General features: G+C 39.7%; 1 protein-coding gene across 1 annotated transcript in view; it reads right to left on the bottom strand.

Annotated features, from left to right (window-relative positions):
• Positions 1–25,017, bottom strand: part of GADL1 (glutamate decarboxylase like 1) — a 175,606-nt gene that overhangs the window by 88,710 nt on the left and 61,879 nt on the right. The window contains exon 11 of the mRNA XM_044678287.1: positions 6,720–6,919. Within this exon, the coding sequence (XP_044534222.1) occupies positions 6,720–6,919 (200 nt within the window). The remainder of the gene's footprint in view (positions 1–6,719; positions 6,920–25,017) is intronic.

The raw sequence follows: 25,017 nt of genomic DNA, 5'->3' as shown, positions 1-25,017 counted from the left end.
TTCCTTCTTTCCTCCTTTCCTCCTTTCCTTCCTTCCTTCTTTCCTTCCTTCCTTCCTTCCTTCCTTCCTTCCTTCCTTCCTTCCTTCCTTCCTTCCTTCCTAACAACTCTAAGACAAAAGGTAGGGACTAGGCAAACAGGATTAAGTGACTTGCCCAGGGTCACACAGCTAGGAAGTATCTTAAGTCAGGGTTGAATTAAGGTCCTGACAATTCCAGGTCTATCCACTGAATCACCTAGCTGTGCCGTACTAATTATTTTCTAGTTTTAAATCTCCTCCTGATGATCCTTAATATGCAGACTATTCTTTAGTTCCTAGGCTACACTGATGAGTTTAAGAAGAGTGACCTAGCAAGGACCTTGAAAATCATTTAATCCAGCACTTCTCACAAAGTCCACAATGAGTTTCACTCCGTGAGGGTAGAATCAGATGAAACCTCTACTTTACAGTGCTGGTCTCCCATTAATGAGTGGAACTTGCAAATCAAATCCCCTTTAACAAGTGTTTCCACTCTCTCACAGTGTGGACAACTTTCCAGGTTGCCATGATTTCTCATGGCAAATATATAGGTGTATATTGACTCAGTGGATAGAGTACCAGACCTGGAGTCAGGGAGCGATTGTGAATTTGACCTCAGACATTTACTAGCTTGGTAATCCTGGGCAGATCATTTAACCCTATTTGCCTCAGTTTCCTCTTCTGTAAAATGAGCTAGAGTAAAAACAGACAAACAAGTCCAGTATTTTTTCCAAGAAAACTCCAAGCAGAGTCATGAAGAGTTGGACATAATTAGTCAAAAAATAACAACAACATTATTTTTATTACAAAATAATCCTCTCAGGAAAGGCAGTACTGCATAGTAGATGGAGAGCCTGCCTCAAAACCAAGAAGACCTGAGTTCAAGTCCTATCTTTCACATATTCTGGATGAGTGAACCTAGACAAGACACTTAACTTCTCATTTCTCTAGACAAATCTCTAAGACCAGAAATTGCAGAGAGGGTGCTGATGTGCACTGGAGAGGGAATTTCTTGCTTGGGGAGCTCCCTAGACCAGTGATGGGCAAACTACAACCACCGAAATATTCTATCTGCCCAAGACATTATTCCTAATGTGACAAATACAACAAATAGGATATAATACAATGAAATTTCAAAAGAGTTGCCTTAGAAACAGACTGACAGATAAGCATTTCCTTTCCTTTGGCCCCCTCTTTAAAAAGTTTGCCCACGGGGCAACTGGTTAGCTCAGTGGATTGAGAGTCAGGCCTAGAGACAGGAGGTCCTGGGTTCAAATCTGGCCTCAGACACTTCCCAGCTGTGTGACCCTGGGCAAGTCACTTGACCCCCACTGCCCACCCTTACCACTCTTCCACCAAGGAGCCAATACACAGAAGTTAAGAATTTAAAAAAAATAAAAAAAATAATAAAAAGTTTGCCTATAATTGCCCTAGACCAATGGTGTCAACTTAAAGGGAAAAGGGGCTACTAAACCAAATATAAGGATTTCTGTAGTCATAAAGTATTTTAAAATTTAATGTTTTGGTTTTTGTATTTTTATTTAAATAGTTTATTTAAATATTTAAATGTATTTAAATATTTAAATGTAACAATATTCGAATATTAACAAATATTTAAATATTTTCCAATTACATTTTAATTAGGTTCTGGCTGCAGTCGGGCAGGATGTTTGCTATCTCTGCCATACACCACTGAAATCTCAAGTCTGGTCCAAAGTCTTCATATCCCTCTCCCCGCCTCCCCCATTCCCCCCCCCCCCCCATATCTTGGATGGATAAGTCAGACATCCATCTAATTCAGTTGCTCTTTAATTCCTGTTAGGGATCTGAGAGAAAGAGTATCGAGGGTTCTATACTGGGCAAATTAAAGAAATATTTCCTAAAATAACTGGGGAGAATTTCCCTTGCAAACACCTATCTGTCTTTCTCCCAGGAGAAGGTAAGCTTCTTGGGGTCAGGGGCTGTTTCATTATTGCCTTACTACCTCTGGTTTCTAGAACACAGCGAGCAACTTTTTATGCCCTTATTGGACTTATCAGTCTGTTCTGGCCCCCTTTGGTGGTCTGGTGAAGCCCATGGATCCCCTCTCAGGATAACCCTTTTAAATGCAGCTCTCAAGAGATGCTCTTGAATGGTCCAAATCTCAGGTGGAACATCCTGAGTCTTGTCCAAGGTCACCGAAATTGTCCTTTAGAATGAATAGAGACAGGAAAGGAAAGAAACCCTGCCAGGTCAGTATTCTAAAACGTGGCCAGTGGAAAGACAAGGGTCCCTTCAATCATAAGGTCAAGAGAGTAGCTCCTAAATGAAGCCAGGTCTAAATTCAGAAACACTGAAACATTAGCACTGAGGCATCAGCGTAATCCCAATTGTAACCTGGGGGGGGGGGGCGGGGGAAGGAGGCGCAGCTGGTCAAGGAGTTAAGCAGCCTGGCATAGTGCCCAGGGAAACTGGCAGCTCCTGACCCAAGGGAAGCTGCCAGAGCTAACGCCACCGGGTGGAATATGCCTTCTCCTTGACATGTTAGCCGGGTTGAAGAAACAATGTCCCTTTCACTTAGAAATGAGCCCAGGTAAATCTTTGCTATCAAAAATGGGGATCTCTCAATTCTGCATCCAGGGGAGCCTGCTCACCTTGGCCCAGCAGGCTGGAGGGAAATGACTTTTAACTACCTGCTGGCATTAGTATCAACTGATGAAGGAGGCACTTAGCCAGAGGAATAACTCACTTCACAAATGGGTACAAATGGGTAAACTGGGACAAAAGAAAAGCTCGGCGCAGAATGGAGATGTGTCTAGAGCTTCCTTGGGAGGGTGGACCACCTTCTGAGCAGGTTAAAAATAATAGCAGAATACTGAAAAGGAAATCTCTCCAATACACCTTCCAAGACTTTGTCATTTAATATCCCTGAGAAGAGAAACCCCTTAAAGGATGGTTGTGCCCTTTAGGTTGGCACTGGGCACTGGCAGTGGGACCACAGTATGCTTTGGGCTCATGTGAGGAATGAGGTGTCGGGTGTCAAGTACACGAGAGGTTAAGGCAGGTAATTGGTTATAATTCACATTTAGAAAAGGGGAGATTCTTTTTCGAGAATTTATGCCTAGGGGGTAGCTGGGTAGCTCAGTGGATTGAGAGTTAGGCCTAGAGACAGGAGGTCCTAGGTTCAAACCCAGCCTCAGACACTTCTCAGCTGTGTGACCCTGGGCAAGTCACTTGACCCCCATTGCCTACCCTTACCAGTCTTCTGCCTTGGAGCCAATACACAGTATTGACTCCAAGACAGAAGCTAAGGATTAAAAAAAAAAAAAAAAGAATTAAAGCCTAGGTCACAGAGCCCACAGCTGCACTCACTAAAATGTACAGGAGATGGGGGAAGAGTATTGGGCAAAGAGCCCCCAAACCTGGCTCTGCTTCTAAGGAGCTGTGTGAATTCTGGACACATCCCTAAGACTTAATGTACCTCATCTGTAAAATGAGATATTAATTCCTGCCTGTCCTGCATCATAAAACTGTTGGGCAGATAGAATAGAACCACGGACAGATTTTTCAAACACCCTACATAGCACTTTAAGGCTTGCAAAACACTTTACTTATATATCATCTGATGGGATCCTGACAACAGCCATGTGAGGTGGGTGCTATTATTATCCCCATTTTACCATTGAGAAGAATGAGCCTGAGAGAAGTGTGTTGTTCAGAATCATACAGCTAGTAAATGGCTGAAGTAGGATTTGAGCTCAGGTCTTCCTGACTCCACATACAGCCTTCTAAACACCACAAACATTATTCAAGAATAGAGTTGGTTGTTTACAGGTACCACCTGTAAAGACACATAGAAGGTTGGCTAATATGACAGCAAAGGAAAGTAATAAATGTTGGAGGGGATGTGGCCAAAAAACACTAATACATTGCTGGTGGAGTTGTAAATTAATCTAACCATTCTGAAAGGCAATTAGGAACTATGCCCAAAGGGCTTTAAAAGACTGTCTGCCCTTTGATCCAGCTATACCATTGTTGGGTTTATACCCCAAAGGGATAATAAGGAAAAAGGTGAGTACAAAAATATTCATAGCCACACTCTTTGTGATGGCAAAAAAATGGAAAATGAGGGGGTGTCCCGTGTTTGGGGAATGGCTGAACAAATTATGGAATCTGATGGTGATGGAATACTATTGTGCTGAAAAGAATAATGAACTGGAGGAATTCCATGTGAACTGGAAAGGCCTCCAGGAACTGATGCAGAGTGAAAGGATCAACATTGTACACAGAGACTGATACATTATAGCACAATTGAATGTAACTGACTTTGCTACTAGCAACAATGAAATGTCCCAGGACAATTCTGAGGAACTTAGGAGAAAGAACTGTGGGAGCAGAAACGCAGAAGAAAAACATATGATTGATCATGTGGTTTTACAGGGATATGATTGGGGATGCAGATTCTAAATGATTACTTTATTGCAAATATTAATAATATGGAAATAGGTTTTGATCAATGACACATGTAAAAAACCTAGTGGAATTGCTCATTGGCTATAGCAGGGGGAAGGGGAAAGGGAGGGAAAGAATATGAATCATGGGAAAACATTCTAAATTAATTAATTAATTAAATGGATCTTAAAAAAAAGAATAGAATTGGTTTCTAATTTGTATTGCTAAGTATTTTTTTTTTATTTTAAACCCTCAACTTCTGTGTATTGACTTATAGGTGGAAGAGTGGTAAGCGTAGGCAATGGGGGTCAAGTGACTTGCCCAGGGTCACCCAGCTGGGAAGTGTCTGAGGCTGGATTTGAACCTAGGACCTCCCGTCTCTAGGTCTGGCTCTCAATCCACTGAGCTACCCAGCTGCCCCTAAGTATTTTTTTTTAAAGCAGAAAATCCCTCTGCCAATGAAATCCCATTGATTTCTACCTATGAATTTGTATGTGTACATATTTCTGTTTAGAAGTACATCCATGTGAATATACATATGTATTTAACCTCGAAGAGGAAATCTGAATATAGAATGACCGAAGGCAATAAAACCAACCTGGGAAAGAGGTGAACTTGAAATATCATCATTAGATATTTATCTCCAAGGGGCTGCAGGCATAAGTATTCAAAAGAAAAATATATGTAGGATCATAGGAGTTATTGCAATGTCCCAGATTGGCTTCTAATCCAGTGCCCTCCCCACCTTTCTCCAATGCCAACCTGAGCTCTATTCGAAGCCTGTGGGGCAGTGTAGGAAGGAGGAACCGGATCATAATTGTACATTTCTAGGATATTTTTACTATAGGCCAATATATGGCATCAACACATCATTTGTGGCCAGTAATCAGTATTCCTGGATACAGAGATATTTTCCAGATCCCTCCCAAACCATCAGAAGCATCCATCCTAAATGTTGTTCCCAGAGGGACACAGCTAGATCTGAAGCTTTAGTTCACATTTTAAAACTCCCATGCGAGTGATGTTCCAGAAATGATAAGTTCAAATACATAAGGAAAATGGCCTCCCTGAAACTCTTAAAATCTTTCTTTTCACAATCTGTTCTCATCGAAAATTTCTGAGTGCTGACTAGGGCATCCCATTGGACATCTCTCCTGGCAAAAGGGGACATCTTCAAAGTTTCAAAATAGGTTAATAACTGATCAGACACTGAATTCTATTTTATACTGGATCCTGTCATTAAAATCCTTGGGAAACTGGATTACACCAGATGGAAACTAGGGCAGCATAATATAATAATAGCTATGCTATATTAATTATATCATTATTATTTTGTTGTTCTGATTCAATCATTTTCAGTCATATCTGATTCTTCATGCCTCCATTTCAGGTTTTCTTTGCAACAACCCTGGAGTGGTTCGTCATTTCTTTAGCTGATTTGACAGATGAGGAAACTGAGGCTAATGGAGTGAAGTTCTTGCCCAGTAAGCATCTGAGTCCAGATTTGAACTCAAGTCTTCTGGACTCCAGGCCCTGCAAACTATCCACTTTGCCACCTAACAGAGAGAGTTTAAAGCAAGTAGAAGAGAGCCCAAAGGGAAACTCTGTAGCTTGAGGAGAGTCAGCTGTCAAGGGGCAGTGGTGAAGTGGCCAGAACTTTTAGACCAAACTCCCTGGAGTTCATTGAATTGTGGCTTTAGAGCTGGAAGGGACCTGAGAGGTCACCAAGTTAAAAGATCACATTTTACAATGTGAGAAAACTGAGGCACAGCATAGTCATAGAACTTGCCCCCTACTTAAACCCTAATCTTCTGTCTCAGTATCAGTTCTAAGACAGAAAAATGATAAGGATAAGTTTATTAATAAGTCTGAAACTGAAAGAGAAGTAAATTCTTCATCACCAATAAGTGATGAAGGTGTTGTTTGTCATAAAGAATCACTATTTTATTTTATTTTGTTTTGTTTTATTTTACTTTATACCCTTACCTGTTGTCAGAATCAATATTATGTATCGGTTTCAAGGTATAAGGGCTAGGCAGTGGGGGTTCAGTGACTTGCCCAGAGTCACACAGCTAGGAAGTATCTGAGGCCAGATTTAAGCCCAGGCCCTCCTGACTCGAGGCTTGGCTCTAGCTATCCATGGAGACAGGCTTCCAGTCTCCAGGCCAGTGCTCCACAAGGGGTTCCAGGGACCACTCTGTTCCTCCTCAATATTGCCTTTTTACAATTGGCGAGCACAAACGCTCATCTGAATTCATACACAAGCGTACCTCGCTAGCGCAAGAGCCCGGTTCACTCTTTCCTCAAGCCCCAGCGTCCCCAGGGCCTTCCAGGTCATCCAGAACTTGAATGCATCAGGCCGGCGGCTGCACTGGATAGACTTGTCTCCTGTGTCATAGCTGACATCATAGAACTTATCTTGTTGGAACAGGTAAGATGCCTTTGCAGAGTAGCATCTTTTAAGGAGGTCCTGTTGGGAAAGAGAAAGGGGAAGGGGGGCTCCTTTAAGAATCATTTTTGTTCATTGTTAGCAATCAAGCAAAATGGGACATTTGGGTACTTTGGGCAGTCTTCCCACCAACTCTAAGTATCTTGGATGCATCTATTTAATTTAGTCTTTCCCATGAGAGTGTAAGCTCCATGAGGGCAGGGACTGTTTCTCATTACCAACTGACAATGCTAACTCTGGTAGTGGTGCTTGGATGCCACCAATTTGAAATATCTGAAGAGAATGGAGGCCACCGATGTGCCAGAAAGACTTCCATGGGCACTAGAATTGAAAACACTTAATTTGAGAAAATTCTGTACCTTCTACGTACTTACCACCCAGGTCTGTGATTTTATTGGTTTAGACAATTTCCTGTAAGGGAGTACCCTTTGCTAATTCAATTCAACAACTGTTGGGCAACTAACAGTCTTACAGAGTTGTGTGGGGCCCTGAGGTGTGACTTGTCCAAGGTCACACAAACAGTATCTGGCAGAGAGAGGATCTGAATGAACCTAGGACTTCCTAACGCCAAGATCAGCTATCTCTCTCTCCTCATACAAACACAGTTTGTCAGTGGCAAAGGAAAGGGTTCAAATGCATTTTCTTCCCAATCCCACAATGAAAGGATCAGGAATGCTGTTTGGTCATGTCTGATTTTTCAGGACCCCATCTGAGGTTTTCTTGGCAAAGATCCTAGAGTGGTTTTTCATTTCCTTTTCCAATTCATTTTACAGATGAAAAAACTGAGGCCAACAGGGTGAAGTGACTTTCCCAGGGTCACACAGCTAGTAGGTGTCTGAGGTCAGATTTGAATTCAGGAAGATTGAGTCTTGTTTCATGCCCTAGACTCTATTCACTGCCATTTAGCTGTCCAATCAGGACTGGCATTCATGCAAAAACCCAACAGACAAATCACCTACACATACATACTGGGAGAAAAATGTCTGATGATGAAACAAAGAAAATTTAAGCCAACTGTGAATGACTTCTGCCTTCTCTAACTTTGTTCATCATAATTCTTCATATTTTACCTTCTTTGACTTTTTCTATATTTTCTATATTTCATCATCTAATATTTGGTTTTAATTATTATTTATTCAGAAAGAGAGGGGACCACAGATGTTAGTTCTCTCTGCTTTCTCAACCAAACTTCTCAAAAACAGAGTCAACACTTCATTTTTCCACCACTCCTCACTTCTTAGCTCCCTCTGATTTTGAAGATTTTCCCAGCAAGTCTATTGAAGCCACCCTCTCAAAGGTCACTTTGATATTTTTAACAGCATTTCCAACAGTTTTTTCTGTCTCTTCTCTCTTTGACCTCTTACCAACATCTGTTACTCTTGATAAGTCCTTCCTTCTGAATGCTTCATTGAAAGAGACACTATACTCCCTTGGTCCTACTCCTCATCTTTCCCTTCACTGGATGCAGACGGCAACCTGTCCAAAAAGTATAATCTTATGGACTTTTTTGAAGATTTCAGAGACTGTGACTTGTCCATGGCCACACAGCTCCTACCTAGCAGAAAGAGGATCTCAGTCCTTATCTTCCTAATTCTAAGTCCAGTGTCCCATCATTGTCCTGCTGGCTCACCCTAACTCAGTCCTGGTTTCGATATTCTTCCCAACACCTGGTCTCACAGGCTTGATGTTACCTTTGATGACATCAAAGCACTGTCTCTTGTTTCTTATCCTTTTGTTTTTCTACTTCCATTTATTTCTTTCCATCCTGTGGCCATTAGTTACCTTTGTCAACACTTCCAATTTCTTCCCTAGTCTCTTTACCTCCAATTTCTTTCTCTCCCCCAATCCAACCCAAAGAACATTGCCAGATTAATCTTTCTAAAGCTCCACTTTGAACATATTGAACATTTTTCGTTTTCTTCCCATTGCTTAATAACAAGTTAGGTAAATATATGCTTCACAGCTATAAAACATCTGCCATGTATCTTGGATTTCATCTCCTCTTTATCACAACTATCTGAGGCCATTGAGTCAAACCTTGACAATTTTCAGATGAGGAAACTGATTCTTGGAAAAATTAAATGACTTTCACAAAGACCGACAGCTATTAAGAGATAGAGCTAGGATTGGAAACCAGGGCTTTGGCCCTAAATTTATTCCTCTTTTCACTTTCCCATGTAGTCTCTCTTGAATAAGGTTCACCAGGACTTCCATATTCTGGCCTGAACCCGTCTACCCCTCCTCTACACAAACTCTTTCATTCCAACCAAACTGGTATACTCAGTGCTCTCTGAAAATACCATGAAATATTATTGTTTCCATTTGCTCATGCCAAGAATGCTTTTCCTTTTCCCTAATTCTTACTTTACTTTTCTTTTTTTAAAAAAAAACCCTTACTTTCTATCTTAGATTCAATACTATATATTGATTCTAAGGCAAAAGAGTGGTTAAGGGCTAAACAATGGAGATTAAGTGACTTGCCCAGGGTCACACAGCTAGAAAGGGTCTGAGGTCAGATTTGAAGTCACGACCTCCCATCTCTTGGCCTGGTTCTCAATCCACTGAGCTACCCAAGCTACCTGAGTACCACCCCCACTCCCCCAATCCTTACTTTTCAAAGCTCAATTCAAGTTTCAACCTCTTGGTGATGTACACCCCAATGGTCTACACTACAGTGATTTCTACATATTTTCAACTCTTAAAGCATTTATTATCTAAACTATTAATTTGGTACTTAGCGCCTGCTAATACACTATCTCTCACCTTATGTGAACTACCTGCCCACCAGCCCAGAGCTCCACTTAGGTATCCTAGCAGGAAGTAGCACTTCAGGATTCCTCCCACTTCTTCCCACATCCCCAGACTCCTGGCAATGAAGGCTCTATCAGATACCTGACTGCCACGTCCTCTAGACCCCCATGCATTATTATCCAACATGCCAAAAATTTACTTTTTAAAGGTGTTTTAAATTTTATTATTTATTTATCTTTAAAAATTCTTTTCTTTTTAAATTTTGAGTTCCAAATTCTCTCTCACTCCTAGTGTCTCTTTACTGAAAAGGCAAGCAATACATCAATTCATATGTGAAATCATGTAAAACATATTTCCATATTAGCCATTTTTTTAAAAAAAAAGTAAAAAAGTGAGAAAATGATACTTTAATTTGCACTCAGAATTCATTGCTTTTCCCCCCAGAGGCTGTAGCCCTTTTTTCATTGAGTCCTTTGGAATTGACATGGATCACTGTATTGATCAGGGGAACTAAGTCTTTCAGAGTGACATCATTAGTACAACCTTGCTGTTACTATGGACCAGACCAATGCCCTTTTAAGGGTTATTAGGCCTTGCCATCTGCCCTACCGCTGCAGGCTTAGAACCACTGGGACTTTCCATCTGCCTTGTAGTTAAAACTTTCTACATATTTGAGTCCCCTGCTTGGAATGGCAACTTCTTGAGAAGAGGGTCTGTCTTTCTTTAATATTTGCATCTCAGGGCCTGGCATATAGTTAATCCATAATAAATGCATTTTTGTTCATTCGTTCACTATATTAACATTTATCTTTTCATGTCTCCTCTAGTAAGTAGACTGGAAGGTCCTGGAGGGCAGGGGCTCTTTTCCCAGACAGCCCAGTGCAGAACATGGCGCCTTGAAAAGAGCAGCCGCCAGTTATCTATTTACTGTTGATGCTAATGATGCGGATGTTCTCTGCACTCACACCAGCCCTCAGGCTCAGATGGCATTTAGACCATATGGAATAATCATAGCCAAGAATTTCACATTTTGTGCATCCCTCAAAATGGAATATTTCAAATGCACAGTGTTTTTAGCCAGCTTTAGAGTCACTCAAAGATTACTGAGGTCTCCTCGAATTATATTCTTGGATAAAAGGAAAAATATATTTGTAGAAGAAGTTGAATTGCTTTATTTCATAGCCTCTGATTGTACATGGCCAAGAGTCATCGAATGCCAGCACCTCAGAAGAATTCAAATTGTGGATCACCCAAAGGGCTATGGTAGGCACAAAGAGGCCACAACACATCAGCCATGTTAGCCAAGAATGACATAGGAGAGAAGCAGATTATAAAAGATGCTATTTGAGAGACTTATTGCCAGCAAAGAATATGGACTGGCCATATAGTGAGAGAGAAGGATGAGTGATGGACAGGCAATGGGCTATCAAGCAAAACCAATGCAACCTTGGGCTGTTCCCAAGAAAAAGGAAACCTGGCTTGGTTTTCCTCCTCCCCAAGCCAGACCCCATATATAGTAGAGTATTCTATTCAAGCAGCTCCTTTTTAGGAAGCACATGGACAAGCCAAAGAGTGTTCAGGGAAGGCAGACCAGGATAAGGAAGGTCCTTGAGACAATGCCATAAGAAGATTGGTTAAAAGGAATTGGGATGTAGCCTGGAAAGGAGAAGGTTCAGACAACAGGGAGGGGGAAATATGAAAACCATCTCCAAGGACATAAAAAGTAGCCATGCCATTAGGGACAGGTAGAAAAAGAGGACCTGAGATTTCATTGATATAGGGAAGTCCCAAGTGAGGAAATTTCCTTTACCAATGGAGGTTAGTACCCTTTCTTCTTATCTAGAGCTTTGAAGTCATACTCAAATAGCAACATCCCGGTGGCTCTGTATTGACTTGGAAAATCATAAATTATCATCTATATTCCATTATATTTTTATTTGCTTTGTTAAATATTTCCTAATTATATTTTAATCTGTTTCTGATAGCAATAGGCTGCTTGTGGCCCCCAACTGTTGGCTCCTCTGTCCTAGAGTACTGGGAGGTTAAGGGATGTGAATCACTTGTACAAACTCTCCAGGTCCTTCTTTAGAGATTGAGGTACTCCATGACTCATAGTCATTCAGTATCAGGTTTATCTAGTTAGTATAGAGTCAAAAGGGGAATTTGAATGTGAAAGAGAGACTGAATTTGTTTTGTTTGGCCCCAGATGGCAGAACCAATAGCAATGTTTAGAAAATATAATGAGGGAAATTTTAGGTCTAAAGTCAGGTAAGTTCTACCAGTTAAGCCTATTCCAGCATGAGGTAGTGAATTCTTCCTCACTGGAGGTCTTCTTACAGTTGCTGGATGGGCTCTGATCCTAGATACTGTAGGGGGTACCTTTTGGGGGTTATGTTTCAGTTTAGATGACCACTGAGGTTCTTTTTAATGCTGAAATTTCTGCAATCCAGTAATATCCATGCAATGTCAAGAAATCTAGAATAATTTCCTTACTACTCTCCTCTCCTCGCCCCCACACACATTGAATGGATCCCTTGTGGAGAATTTATAGGATGATTGAAAGAATCCCATAGACAAAAAGGCACAGTTAGGCATAGGATTATAACAGAATACAGCTACACCCTAATAACTGACAAGCAGGTTCACTCTTTAAAAACAAGGAAAAATCTACATGAAATCATGAAGACTGAAATGGACAGAGCATTATATATGGCAACAGGAATATTGTTTGAAGAACGACTTATGGATGGCCCCTTCCAGATAAATAGAAATAAGTGAGATATAGCTTTATACATACATAGATCTTTTTGTCATATGATGCCTTCTCTAATGCTGGGGGAGGAAGGGAGAGAGAATGTGACAAATAAATAAATTTAAATAAAACGAATCCATAAACAATCGTGAATGGGAAGAAGGGAAGAAATAAGCATTTATATAGAGCCCACTACATTCAAGTACAGGTATCCCTTCCACGTCATGGGGGTTAGGGGCATGAAAATCCACATAAAATTTTTTGACCCTCCCTTTGTACCAGAGAAAAAGTGTGAATGTTTTCTTTTTTTATTCAGTATTTTGAGTAAAGGAAATATATATGTATATTTCCTATACATATATATTATTAGATATATGGTATTAGATATATATTTTAATTAAATATATGTATATCATATAATATAAATTTATATTTATAAAACATATATATGGTATTAAAAGATAAAATAGATTGCTATTATACAATATCATACGTATATTTTATGAACTCCTGAGTTTCTAAACTTGTTCTGTGTCATCTGCAGCTTCTGCAAAATTCCCATTTAATTTCTTATGCTGTCCCACAATATATCAAAAATGGGGAAAGTTGAGATTTGGAAAGGATACATGTCCTTTACAAATATTATCTCATTTAATCCTCGCAACAGCTCTAGGAGGTAGATGCTATTGTTATCTCCATTTTACAAACAAGAAAACTGAGGCAGACAGGTTGAATGACTTTCCCAGGGTCACATAGCTAGTAAGTGTCTAAGGTTGAATTTGAACTCAGGTCTTCCTGACTACTGACCCAGTCTTCTATCTATTTCACTGCCTAGTTGTCTCCAAGAATGGAAGAAGGTATTTTATTTTTATAAACAAAGCATTATTATTGTTCTTTACTTTTCAACCACAGTCATTTCCCTGTACCTTCATTTCAAGACACTGAACTCTTCTTAGTAACAAAGAAAAATATTCAAGAAAGACCAACTGAACACAAGCCAGCTTCCATAGCTGCACCCCCTCCCCACTGTTCTACTGTTGTCATTATCACTTCTCTGGGACCCAAATGGTCCATGAGAATGAAGGTTGTCTGCTCCACAAACCTTTCCTTATTGCGCCATTTCCCAAAACCAGAAGGCTAATTGGTTAGAAATTCTCCATGAACAAAAGTCAAAACATCCCCAAAATGTTCCCTGCAGCCCGAGGAAAAATGACAATATTCTCATAGAGAGTGAAACTAAGAAAGCCCAGAAGGCTAAAGCATCTGCCCAGCCTTGAAGGATCTTCTTGATATACAATAACAGAAAGATGCAGAATTCGTAGAGAATATTGGATTTCATTGAAAAAAAAATCTCTCTTTTTTAAATGAAAAATTCTGTTCTTTTAAGATACTCTCCAAATCCCTGGTTTCCAATGCATCAGTAGAATACACATTTAGAGAGACACACATGCACAATTTGGGAAATTCAATTATTGTTCCTAAATCTATCTTCAATCTGATTTGGTATTAAGGTATTAAAAGTTCATATCACGTAGAGTAAGGAGAATACACCCATCCCTCCCCTCCATGTGTATTATGGTTATTGATGTGTTTATCCTGCATCAAAACAGAAAAATAAAAATAAGCCCCCAGCAACGGTTGCTTGGTCCTGCTGCGGACAAGTACCACTGGCCTTTGCTACAAATTCCCTTCACTGAAAACAAATCTAAGCTGGGTAGGCAAATGAAGAAGGCCAGAGCCAATAAAACATGCTCCAGGGTAAATAATGGGCTGTTGGTTATGGCCCTGCTAATTTCTTCTTGGTGAACAGTCTCCCTGCTTTGTGAAGGTTTCATAAAGAACAACTGGAGGGTTGGGACTTGTTCTTCAGAAAACAAATGATTAGCTTGCTTATGCCTTCCCACCCAACTCCCTCCCACCCAAAGTGCCTGCTGTGCATTTTATTTCACATTCTGGTATTAAAATGGATGAGGCAGCTTTTACTTCTAAGATGTCCTTCAGCGAAGAGAGGAAGATCATATTTCCAAGGAAAATATTGTTTTGGAATAATTACAGCAGCATGAACAAGTTCGGGGGTATTATTTTTAATAGTTTAGTGAAACATCTTCATACCATCCAGTAGAGACAGAATACAGAGATTGGGAACCTGGTAAGAACCATCACTTGAGGCTAAAAATGAATCGGAAACATTAACTCACAACAAAGTTAATTAAGTATAATCTCACAAAACAAGAAAGGAAAACACTCAGGGACTGAGTGATTTGGTCTGCTTGACAAAACTCAGGGAAGAAATGTAAATCTTTGCCTTATGCTCCAATACCAGCGAGTATCTCTTTAGCAGCTTGAGGAAATCAAAATGGTAGCTGGAATGACATTAGACTTGGGAGGCACGGTCAAGAGACTTAGGATCAATCTATATAATCACAATTAGTTACAGTGACTAGGATTCATTGGCCTTAGTAGGAAAAAATAGAATTGCAGAATTTTATCCTTGTTTGGGACCTCAAGAATCACCTACTCCAACCCGTCTCTGAAATATGAAGACCCTCTAAAAGAAATTGACACCTGGCCTTCTTAGAGGAGAAATCAGTAGGAAAAGGTAGATTTGGTCTCTAAAGACCCAGGCTCCATTCTCCCTTCTGATGCTTTGTGCCCTTGAGTAAGTCGACTAATGTCCCTGGGCCTCAGTTTCCTCATCTGAAAAATGAGATTAGCTGACCTCTGACATCCCTTCTAGATCTACATCTATGATACTCTGATATGGCACTTTTAGGATCACAAAGTCCTTTCCAGCCATTTTCCCATTTGATCATCACAATGACACTGAGGGAGGCACTCAAAGTATTTTTATCATCAAAATTTTACAGATAAAGGAAACAGAGGCTCAAAGAGATCCAGTGACTTGGTCAGAGTCACACAACTATTGAAGGTTTTGTAGGTAGGTTTTGAAACCAGTTCCAAGAGTCTATCCCCCATTTCCTTTATGTTGCCTAGGATGACAGATTTAGATCAGAAAAAGACCCTAGAGGACATCTAATCCACCACCACCACTGCCCTTATTTTACAGATAAGAAAATCAAGGTCCAAGGAAGTTATGTGACTTCTCCAAAGTCACCCATGTAAAGTGAGAGAACTGGGATTTAAACCCAGATCCTCTGATTCTACATCTAACACTCTTTCCACCAGACCATTTTCCCCAACTACCTAACCTATAGTCATTCTATTTCTGCTTACTAATGAGTCCTAAATGAGGCACCATTTAATCTTTTTTTTTAAAACCTTACCTCCTGTTTTAGAATTGATCCTAAGTATAAGTTCCAAGACAGGAGACTGGTAAAGGCTAGGCAACTGGGGCTAAATGGCTTGCCCAGGATCACACAATTAGGAAGTGTCTGAGGCCACATTTGAACCCAGTCTTTAAGCTTGGTTCTCTGTCTATTATGTTACCTAACTGCCCTGTCACCACTGAATCTTGATCTGTAGCAGTATAGCTAATAGGCTGATTATATTCAAGAGTGTATTGGCAAATGTTTAACAATCAGGTCTCCCCTCCCCCCCAAAAAAGTACCCATAGAACACAAGTTTAATCGACCTTATTGACATTTTCTCCATCCTTTTCTTGCATCTAGATAATCAATAAAACAATAAATTACTTTCAAATTCATAACCTTTGCTAATTTCCAAGGGAAGAAAACTCCCATTGAAAATATCACGATGAGTACTTGTGAGCTAGCATAAACAAATCGCAGCCCATCACTGGTTAGTATAACAGATCCTCGATTTTGCTCAATTTATTTTGGTCCTCATCTGTTAAACCATCACCTATCAATGGAGCCATCAAAATGTGTATATCAGTAGTTGTGTGATTGGCCTCTATTATGCTCTAACCTGAGAATACAAGGTAAAACTGACTACCTCACTGTCTGACTCATGCAGTCAATTTGTGGAAGGCACAAGGCTGAGAGAGATAGGTAACGTGGTGTGGAAGAAAGTCAGGCTCCAAAGAAAATTCCAGAGGCTAGAATATTGGTCCAGATGTACTCAGGTGAAACTGAATGGGGAGATATGTAAAGTTTTAAACATGGGTTTAAGAAATCAATGTCTCAACTCCAAGAAAGGGGAAAACATGATTAGATAGCAATTAATGGAGCCATTAGAGTTATCTAAAAATGGAATCAACCACCTCAGAAGTAAGTAGGCTTTTCCCCACACTAGAGTGCTTTCAAGCAAGGGCTAGATGTCTGATTGTTGGATATTTTGTAGAACAGATTCCTTTTCAATTGCACATTGGCCTAACTGACCCCAGAGGTCCCTTCTAACTCTGAGATTCTTTGATGGAGTAACCTGGTTAAAAAACAAGCTGGAAATCAGGTGGTGGAGATTCTCTGCTCCTCCATCTCTGTGTGACCTTCAGGATGAGTCAATTAACTCTCCCTCCTTCAGTTTACTTATTTGCCAAAGGGAATGATATTGTTCTGCCTGTGTAGAAGGAGAATTAAATGGAAGAAGACATAGTCATGATTACCTGCTGGGTTTCAGAAGATCACACTGGTTTTCTTGATTCCTTTCCTGACATCTTTAGCTAATAAGCACTCATCTAAGTCTGACAGCAAAAATCAACTTGGTGAAATCCTCAAGCTATGTCTAGGATGTTCAGCACTTAACTATAGGTAAGATCAAGTTACCACCACTTTTCTTTTAGTACACTTCTGAAAAATGTACAGATTTCTGAAGACAGTCAAAATCTTCTGACCAAGAAGAATTTCCTCGAAGAAAAGAAGTGTATGATGCAAACTTGTGATTTTTTCTTTTCCTTTCTGTTGTATTCTATTCTTAACAGTAAAGCGTACTGCCATCTCATGAATTCACCCTATTTGGGGCTTGGGAGGGGGCAGTCTGAAAGTGAAAAATAAAAATCAGAGAAGCCTTTTAAAAAGCATCATGGAAATCAAGAGTGGGAGGGGAGACTTGTCTCAGAATCATCTAAGTGCTTTTATAAATAGATGAGACAAATTTGATATCCCAGTCATTGTTGAATGCCATCTTTGTGTACAAAGTGGTCTTGTCCTGGTTTAAAAATAGCTTGTTGATCTTCCCTCTCAAGTTAGCTGAAGGTTTAGAGTTAAGAGGGAGCCTATATTTTGCTCTGTTTCAAGCTGAGAGGCAACCTTGGACTTAGGTTCAAATTCATTCATTACCTATAAGATCTTTGGGCAAATCTTTGATCCTTTTCAGGTCTCAGTTTTCTCATCTGTGTAATAAGAACGCTAGCCTAGAAGGACTTTAGAATCCCTTCCACCATGATGTTCCCTGAGATGAACCAAATCTCACGATTAGTTCAGCTATCAATAAAGCATGAGCTGGATTCTCCATCCCATTTATCCTTTAGCTTTCATGAGCTATTAATCATGGGGAAGAAAGATTATCCTTGTTAATCCAGGCTCTAGAGGGCAGAACGTGGTGAACTTTGAAAAAACACAAATTTAGGACTGAGGAAAGGGAAAACAAATTCTTAATGGATTATAACAAAGAGCAGTGTGCTGTCTTTGGAGGTAATGAGCTTCCCTTCATCGAACGTCTTCAAGCAAAGGCTAGATCAGGGGTCGGCAACCTTTTTGGCCATGAGAGCCATAAATGCCACATTTTTAAAAATGTAATTTCGTGAGAGCCGTACAGTGCTCACAGTGCTGCTCCTGTAACAGCGCCTGAAAAAAAATTAACTTTATGGCTCCTGCAGAAAGAGCCAGATATGGCTCGAGAGCCATACGTGGCCGACCCCTGGGCTAGATGATCACTTCTAAGGATGTTTGGGGATTTTTTGTAAGGATGGCTCAAACAAGATGGCCCATGAAGTCAGATACAACCCTTAAATTCTGTGCTTTTGAATTTGCTTAGCAAAATCACTGCTCTTGAAAAATATCCCAGTTAGCCTTTTTTTAGTCTACCATGTTTAAATCACCATCAACTACAAATTGGCGAAGTCTAAACTGAAGGTGTTGGGGCTACGGGTTATCTAAAAATATGACATAATTTGCTTTTGAGAGGCAGTGTAATGGAATGGGGAGTACCAACCTCAGCGATTGAGAGTCCTGAGTCCCAAGTCTCATTTCTAATACATAATACATAATGTGACTCCAGGTAAGTCACCTCACCTCAGGGCAGCTAGGTGGTCCAGTACATAGAGGGCTGAACCTCAAGTCAGAGAGGCTCAAGTTCAAATCCAACCTTAGACACTTGCTAACTGTGTGATCTTGGATGTGTCATTTAACCTCTACCTGCCTTAATTTCTCTATTATGTAAAATGGGGCTAATGATAGCACTTACCTCTTAGGTTTGTCACGAGGATAAAATGAGATATCTGTAAAGCGCTTTGCAAACCTTAGAGCACAATATAAATGCCAGTTGTTTTGTTGTTATTGCCTAGCCTTTGAGTACCCCAAGCTACTATCTAAGAGGAGAACTTGCAGAGCAGGCATTGGGAGAGGAAGGTTCCTAAGGCGAGAGCTGCTGACATAGAGGCGTGCTATCGGTGGTGATGAGAGCCAATATATACACACACATACATATAAACGATCTTAGGGTTTAAAATTTTTTTTAAAAAGAGTGATGGAGAAAATGTTAATAAAGCAAATAAAACTTAAAAGTGTCATCTGGATTTATTTTGGTTTGTTTGTTTCATTTTGGTTTGTTTTGGAGATCCATTTGTTAAATATTTACTAACCTTCTTTGCCTGGACCAGTGAAATCATAGATCCAAATCCCCCAAAATGTACAAACAAAAACTTTTGTGCTTCCTTGTCCATGTAGGCTTCCTTTCTGCAGAAGGCCGCCTACTCTGTGAGGGGAGGGATTCTTATTTTTATCTGGGTATCGCTAACTCCTTTCAAGGTACCGTCTCCATTATTAAGAGCTCGTTGATTTCTGAGCACTCGGCAAAAACAAGCCAGAGTCCTCGAGGAGGATCGACCAAGGGCATCGTGTCCTTCCCCAGAGATGGTCGGAGAGACAACACGTGCAAAACGGTCTTCTTTCCACGTTTACCCAAGACAGAGCCGGAGAGCAGGACTTCACTAAAGTTCAACTAGAAATCTCCGGCCCCGAGTACGAACACTTAACAAGATGGGGCCAGCTCCGCTGCCTACTGTTCTGCTGTTTAACAAGACCTCAGGTCAGGCTCAAATGGAATTTTCCATCTGCAGCAGAAAGATCAGAGGCCTCTATTTCCTGGGGTTGGAGCAGCCTCTGGAGTTCTGGCCTCTGCAGCCCAGAAGAGAGGACAGAGATTGATTTTTGGCGTGGATAAGAAGCTTTGCCGAAAAGCAATTTCTGCACTAAAAGTGACCAGGACTTCCTTTTCTTCTTCTTCTTTTTTTCCTTAAATAAGTTTTTAGGAACTTTTGGAAACTACTGAAAATTCCACAAGTATGAGCAATCTGTCTCAATACATTTTTTTTCTCAAATAATTTAAATGGAAATGTTATGGGAGTTGCCCTGCTTAGAAATATTGAGGACTGGCAAACTTTCTGAATTTCAAAAATTCCCTAATAATTTTTATTATTATATTCAAAAATTCCCTAATAATAATAATAAAAAAAAGATACTGGGAAGAGGCAGCAGGGTAGCTCAGTGGAATGAGAAGCAGGCCCAGGGATGGGAGATCCTGGGCTCAAATCTGGCCTCAGACACTTCCTAGTTATATGACTAGCCCTCAGTCGCCTAGACCTCACCACCCTTGGGGCCAACTAGATGGCTCAGTGGATTGAGAGCCAGGAATAGAGATGGGAGGTCCTGGGCTCAAATTTGGCTTTAGACACGTCCTAGCTGTGTGACCCTGGACAAGTCATTTAACCCCCCACTGTCTAGCCCTCACCGCTCTTCTGATTTGGAACCAATACACAGTATTGATTCTAAAATGGAAGGGAAAAGTTTTTTTTCAATACTGTGAGAATCTAAAAAATTATGAGTTAATAATAGCTAGCATTTATATAATGCTTTAAAGTTTGTGAAGCACTGAACATATGTTATTTCATTGAATCCTTAGAGCAACCCTTGAAGAGGGGTGCTATTATTATACCCATTTAACAGAAGGGGAAATCGGCTGAAAGACAAGTAACTTGCTCAGTATACAGTTAATAAGCATCTGAGACAGGATTTGAGTTCAGGTCCATCTAGGAGAGACTCCTGAATGACAGATAAAGAATGTTAAATTGTACTGATTGTTAAAGTTGTCCTGATAGCCATATCCTCCAGATAGATGACTATAATAGATGACTACAAATGGGAATCACTGACATTTTAATGGCCCTGGGTACAGGGAAATGGTCAGAAACATCCCCAGCAGGTTGCTTTCCCTGAACTCTATGATTTTAAGGCTCAGAAACTCCAGGGATCCCTCCGTGAATTCTCTGTGTTTCTCCAGGATTTCAAATTAAACAAATGCAAAAGCCATATTTTACATCTTATTCACAAAATAAAAACATAGTTTATGAAAGGGAAATTTAAGGATGTAGTAGCTAATTAAGCTAAACACCTCACTTTCCTCTCTTAACTTCTTGTGCTATGTCAACTCTTCCCCTCTGTCTTCTCTCTCAACAGCCCTTAATTTTCTCTCTGTAACTCACTTTCCTTTGACCTGCCCTCATTAGTGAAGTGATGGTTTCTCCAGGAGAGTGGCTGCTCCAACTCAATATTCTCAGCATCTTGGGGATAATTCTTGTGGGTGATTCCTTGTACTCTTTTCTAAAGCTTATGAGCCCCCACTGGTGTATCTCCATTGAACAAATCAGTCACAAATACTTCATTATCCTTAATCAAAATGGAACATGCAAAGCAAATGTACAACTTTTACATCATATTCTACTTATAAATTTAGATCGCACTTGACTCCCAATGCAGAGTGTGTATGGACACAGGAGACAGACCCTTAATGGCCTAAGGTAACAAGGGACACTTCTGAAGAATATATTTATAACCAGGACAATCCACAATTCTGGAACTATAGGATTGAATATTCTTTTTTTGTCTCTGAAATTGGCCATAAAAGCTTGTAGGTGAACAGAGCCTCTAGATGATTCCACTGTCTTGGCTTTTTTACACTTGACTCTCTCCCACATACTCTACAACTTAGCATCATGGAACATGCTTTTCCCCCTGACATCCCTCATGCCCATAATCCTCCTCCTCCTCACTTCTACTGTCTTCCCTGGATTCTTCTTAAGAGCAAGCTCAGATCTCACCTTTTCCCATGACCAGTGCTTTCTCTCTGAGATTCTCTTTTATGTACTTTGTATATATCTTATACATGTATATATATATCCATATATATAGTTTTTTATACATTGTTTCCTTCATTAGAATACGAGTTCCTTAAAAGCAGAGATTGTGGTTTTGACTTTTTTGTAACTCAGTGTTTAGCACAGTAAGAGCTTAATAAATTCTTATTGATTAGCACCAAAGTAAGCACATAATCTTAGCTGCATAAATCAATATGCTTCTATGATGCTACATTTCTTTTTTCTTTAAGCCCTCACCTTCCATCTTAAAAATGAATTCTGTGTATCGGTTCCAAGGTGGAAGAGTAGTCAAGGCTAGGCAGTAGGGTTTAAGGGACTTGCCCAGGTCACCCAGCTAGGAAGTGTCTGAGATCAGGTTTGAACCCAGGACATCCTGTCTCCAGGCCTGGCTCTCAGTCCATGGAGCCACCCAGCTGCCCCCTTGATGCTTCATTTCTAAGCTGTCCTTTTGGTAAGCTGCACTCACTCCTTAACAACCATCAAACTACCAACTTTAGCCTTTGCTTATTCCTTCAGAGGCAGAATGGCTATATTCCATAATAATAATAAAAAAAACAGAAACAAAAACCAAAATGGTGAACTTTATCCTGTGTTTCACAAAAGCCTCTCTGTCTCTCTTCTTCAGTAGAATTCTTCTACTCCACCTCAAAGTCATAACAACTGCCAGTGCAGAGAAGCCCTTTCTGTCTTCTACTCTCCTCTTCTCAGTGAGAGAGGGAAGTAGCGAGTGAAGGACATCTCCTCCACTCTTTCTTCTGTTTCCTCCACAGCAGCTGGCAGCCAAAAGTGGAATATATCCTCATCACTCCATTTCCATTTCAAGTAGCAGTATAGAGTAAAATATATCCTCCCCCCCTTTCTCTTTCCCCTCCTCAGCAGAAGGTAGGTATAAGAAGAGACCTTCAGCCACTCTGGCCACCCTAATCTGCCCTGCAATAAATGACAAAGTATGGAGAGAATCATGGCTTCTCTTTGACATGGTTCTGAAATGTTTTTTTGTTGTTTTTTTTAAATCTCTCTGACTATTTTTTGGCTCTTCTCTGTGAAAGACTTTACCTTATCATGGATAATAACCAAATTCTCATCTTCTGCTCCTAAGTTGTAATCAGGCAAAGTATATGTGTTTCATAATTATAACAACAGTTCTTGTGTCCATAGTTTCCTAGTCATTAACTGCACAGGGATCTACTTTTTTCCTCTGCAAATGAATCTGAAGGCAAAATTCTAAAGGAGACTCATTTACTTCAAAATTTTACAGTACTCCAAGGGACTTAGGAGAAAGAATGCTATCCACATTGAGGGGAAAGAATTGTGGGAGCAGAAACACAGAAGGAAAACATATCATTTATCACTTGTTTATCTGGGTATATGATTTGGGATTTTGGTTTTAAAAAGTATTACAAAAATGAATAATATGGAAATAGGTATCGAGTGATAATCCATGTATAACCCAGTAGAATTGTTTGTCAGCTCCAGGAGGGGGAAGGAAATGGGAAGGAGAGAAGATGAGTCACATAAACATGGAAAAAATATTTTAAAATTAATTAATTTTAAAATGTTATAGTCTGTCATATGCAACAATTTACATGATCACAACTTCATCAGTTCTCACTTGTACCATTGCAAAAGGCTCTTGTTTGGGCTTCTTGTTTTCAGTCTCTCCTTTCTGCAATCAATCTTCTAAAATAATCTTGTTCAAACAGAGATCTGACCATGCCACTTCTCTATTCAAGAACATACAGTGGCTCATCATTGCTTTAAGAAGAACTTATAAACTCCCAAAGAGATAAAAAATAAAAGGAGAAAGTGACCTACTTGTACTAAAATATTTATAGCAGCTCTTTTTGTGGTGATAAAGAACTGGAAACTGAAGGGAAATCCATCAACTGGGAAATGACTGAACAAGTTGTGGAATATGATTGTAATGGAATAGTATTGTGCCATAACAAATGGTGAGCAGGATAATCACACACACAAAAAGACTTACATGAACTGATACAAAGTGAAATGAACAGAACCAAGGGGACATCATTCACGGTAATTCAATGCTCTATAATGATCAACTGTGAATGACAACTATTATCAACAATGCAAGGATCCAAGCTAACCTCAAGAGACTCATGATGAAAAAGGCTATCCATAGCCACAGAAGGAATTGATGGAGTTTGACAGATTGAAGCATCCCATTTTTCACTTTATTTCCTTCATGAGGTTTTTTTTTTTTAATGTGTGATGTATCTTTCACAACATGACAAATATGGAAATATGTATTACATATCATATTGCTTACTGCCTCAGGAGGGGGAAGGGAGGGAGAGAGGGAGAGAATTTGGAGAGCAAAATGTCAGAAAAGGAATGTTAAAAACATTTTGGTATGTTATAAAGAAAAAAATGTAATAAAGTAAAATAAATAAAAAGAATAACACGCAAACTCTTCAGTTTGGCACTCAAAGTCCTTAGGCATATGGCTTCCACATATTTTTGGAAATAATCCATATTACTCACCTTCATATAAACCACATTCTAAGTGAAGGGATATATTTAGTGTTTCCTGACTCTGACATTCTACTTTTACTTTCAGGTCTTCCCCCGGCCTCCCGCTTTATTCCAAGATATTTTATTTTCCCAATTAAATGTAATAACAATTTTGAACATATGTTTCCAAAATTATATGATCCAAATTGTCTTCCCCTTTCGAGGAGATGGTAAGCAATTTGGTCTGGGTTACACATGTATTATCATGGAAAACATACTTCAGGATTGGTTATTGTTGTAAGAAAATAATGATATAAAACCCAAACCCCCAAATAAAAGTGTAAATAAACTAATGTGAAAGACAGTGTGCTTTGATCTCCATCTCACTCCAACTTCCATGTCTTTGTATAGGATGTCCTCTATTCAAGAAATAAATTCTCTCAAGTACAGCTCTTAGAATCCCGAGTTTCCCTGAGACTCATCTCAGGTGCCATCTTCAAGGAGCACCATTTTCTGATTCCCATAGCCGCCACTGTCCTTTCCTCAAATTTTGTTATATTTATTTATCCCTTTGCATGGTATATCCATGAAACAGAACATAAATTCCTTCAAAGTAGGGGCTTGTTTTTCTCTTTTGTCTTTTATCTAAAGTACCGAACACAGTATCTAGCACACAATATTTAATAAATGTTTGTGACGTTGAATTTAACTGAATAACTGAATAAAATGTCTTCATTCACTCTCATTTTATAAAATCCACATTTAATTAAGTTCATCAAGCACTAATTGAGCACCGACTGTGTTCACAGAAGACACTATACATTCCCATGTGGCATTTTCCATAACACC

Source organism: Gracilinanus agilis, chromosome 5 (genome assembly GCF_016433145.1).
Source record: "Gracilinanus agilis isolate LMUSP501 chromosome 5, AgileGrace, whole genome shotgun sequence".
NCBI lineage: Eukaryota > Metazoa > Chordata > Mammalia > Didelphimorphia > Didelphidae > Gracilinanus > Gracilinanus agilis.
Note: the sequence above shows the minus strand (reverse complement) of the source record. Positions and strands in the feature narration are given on the sequence as shown.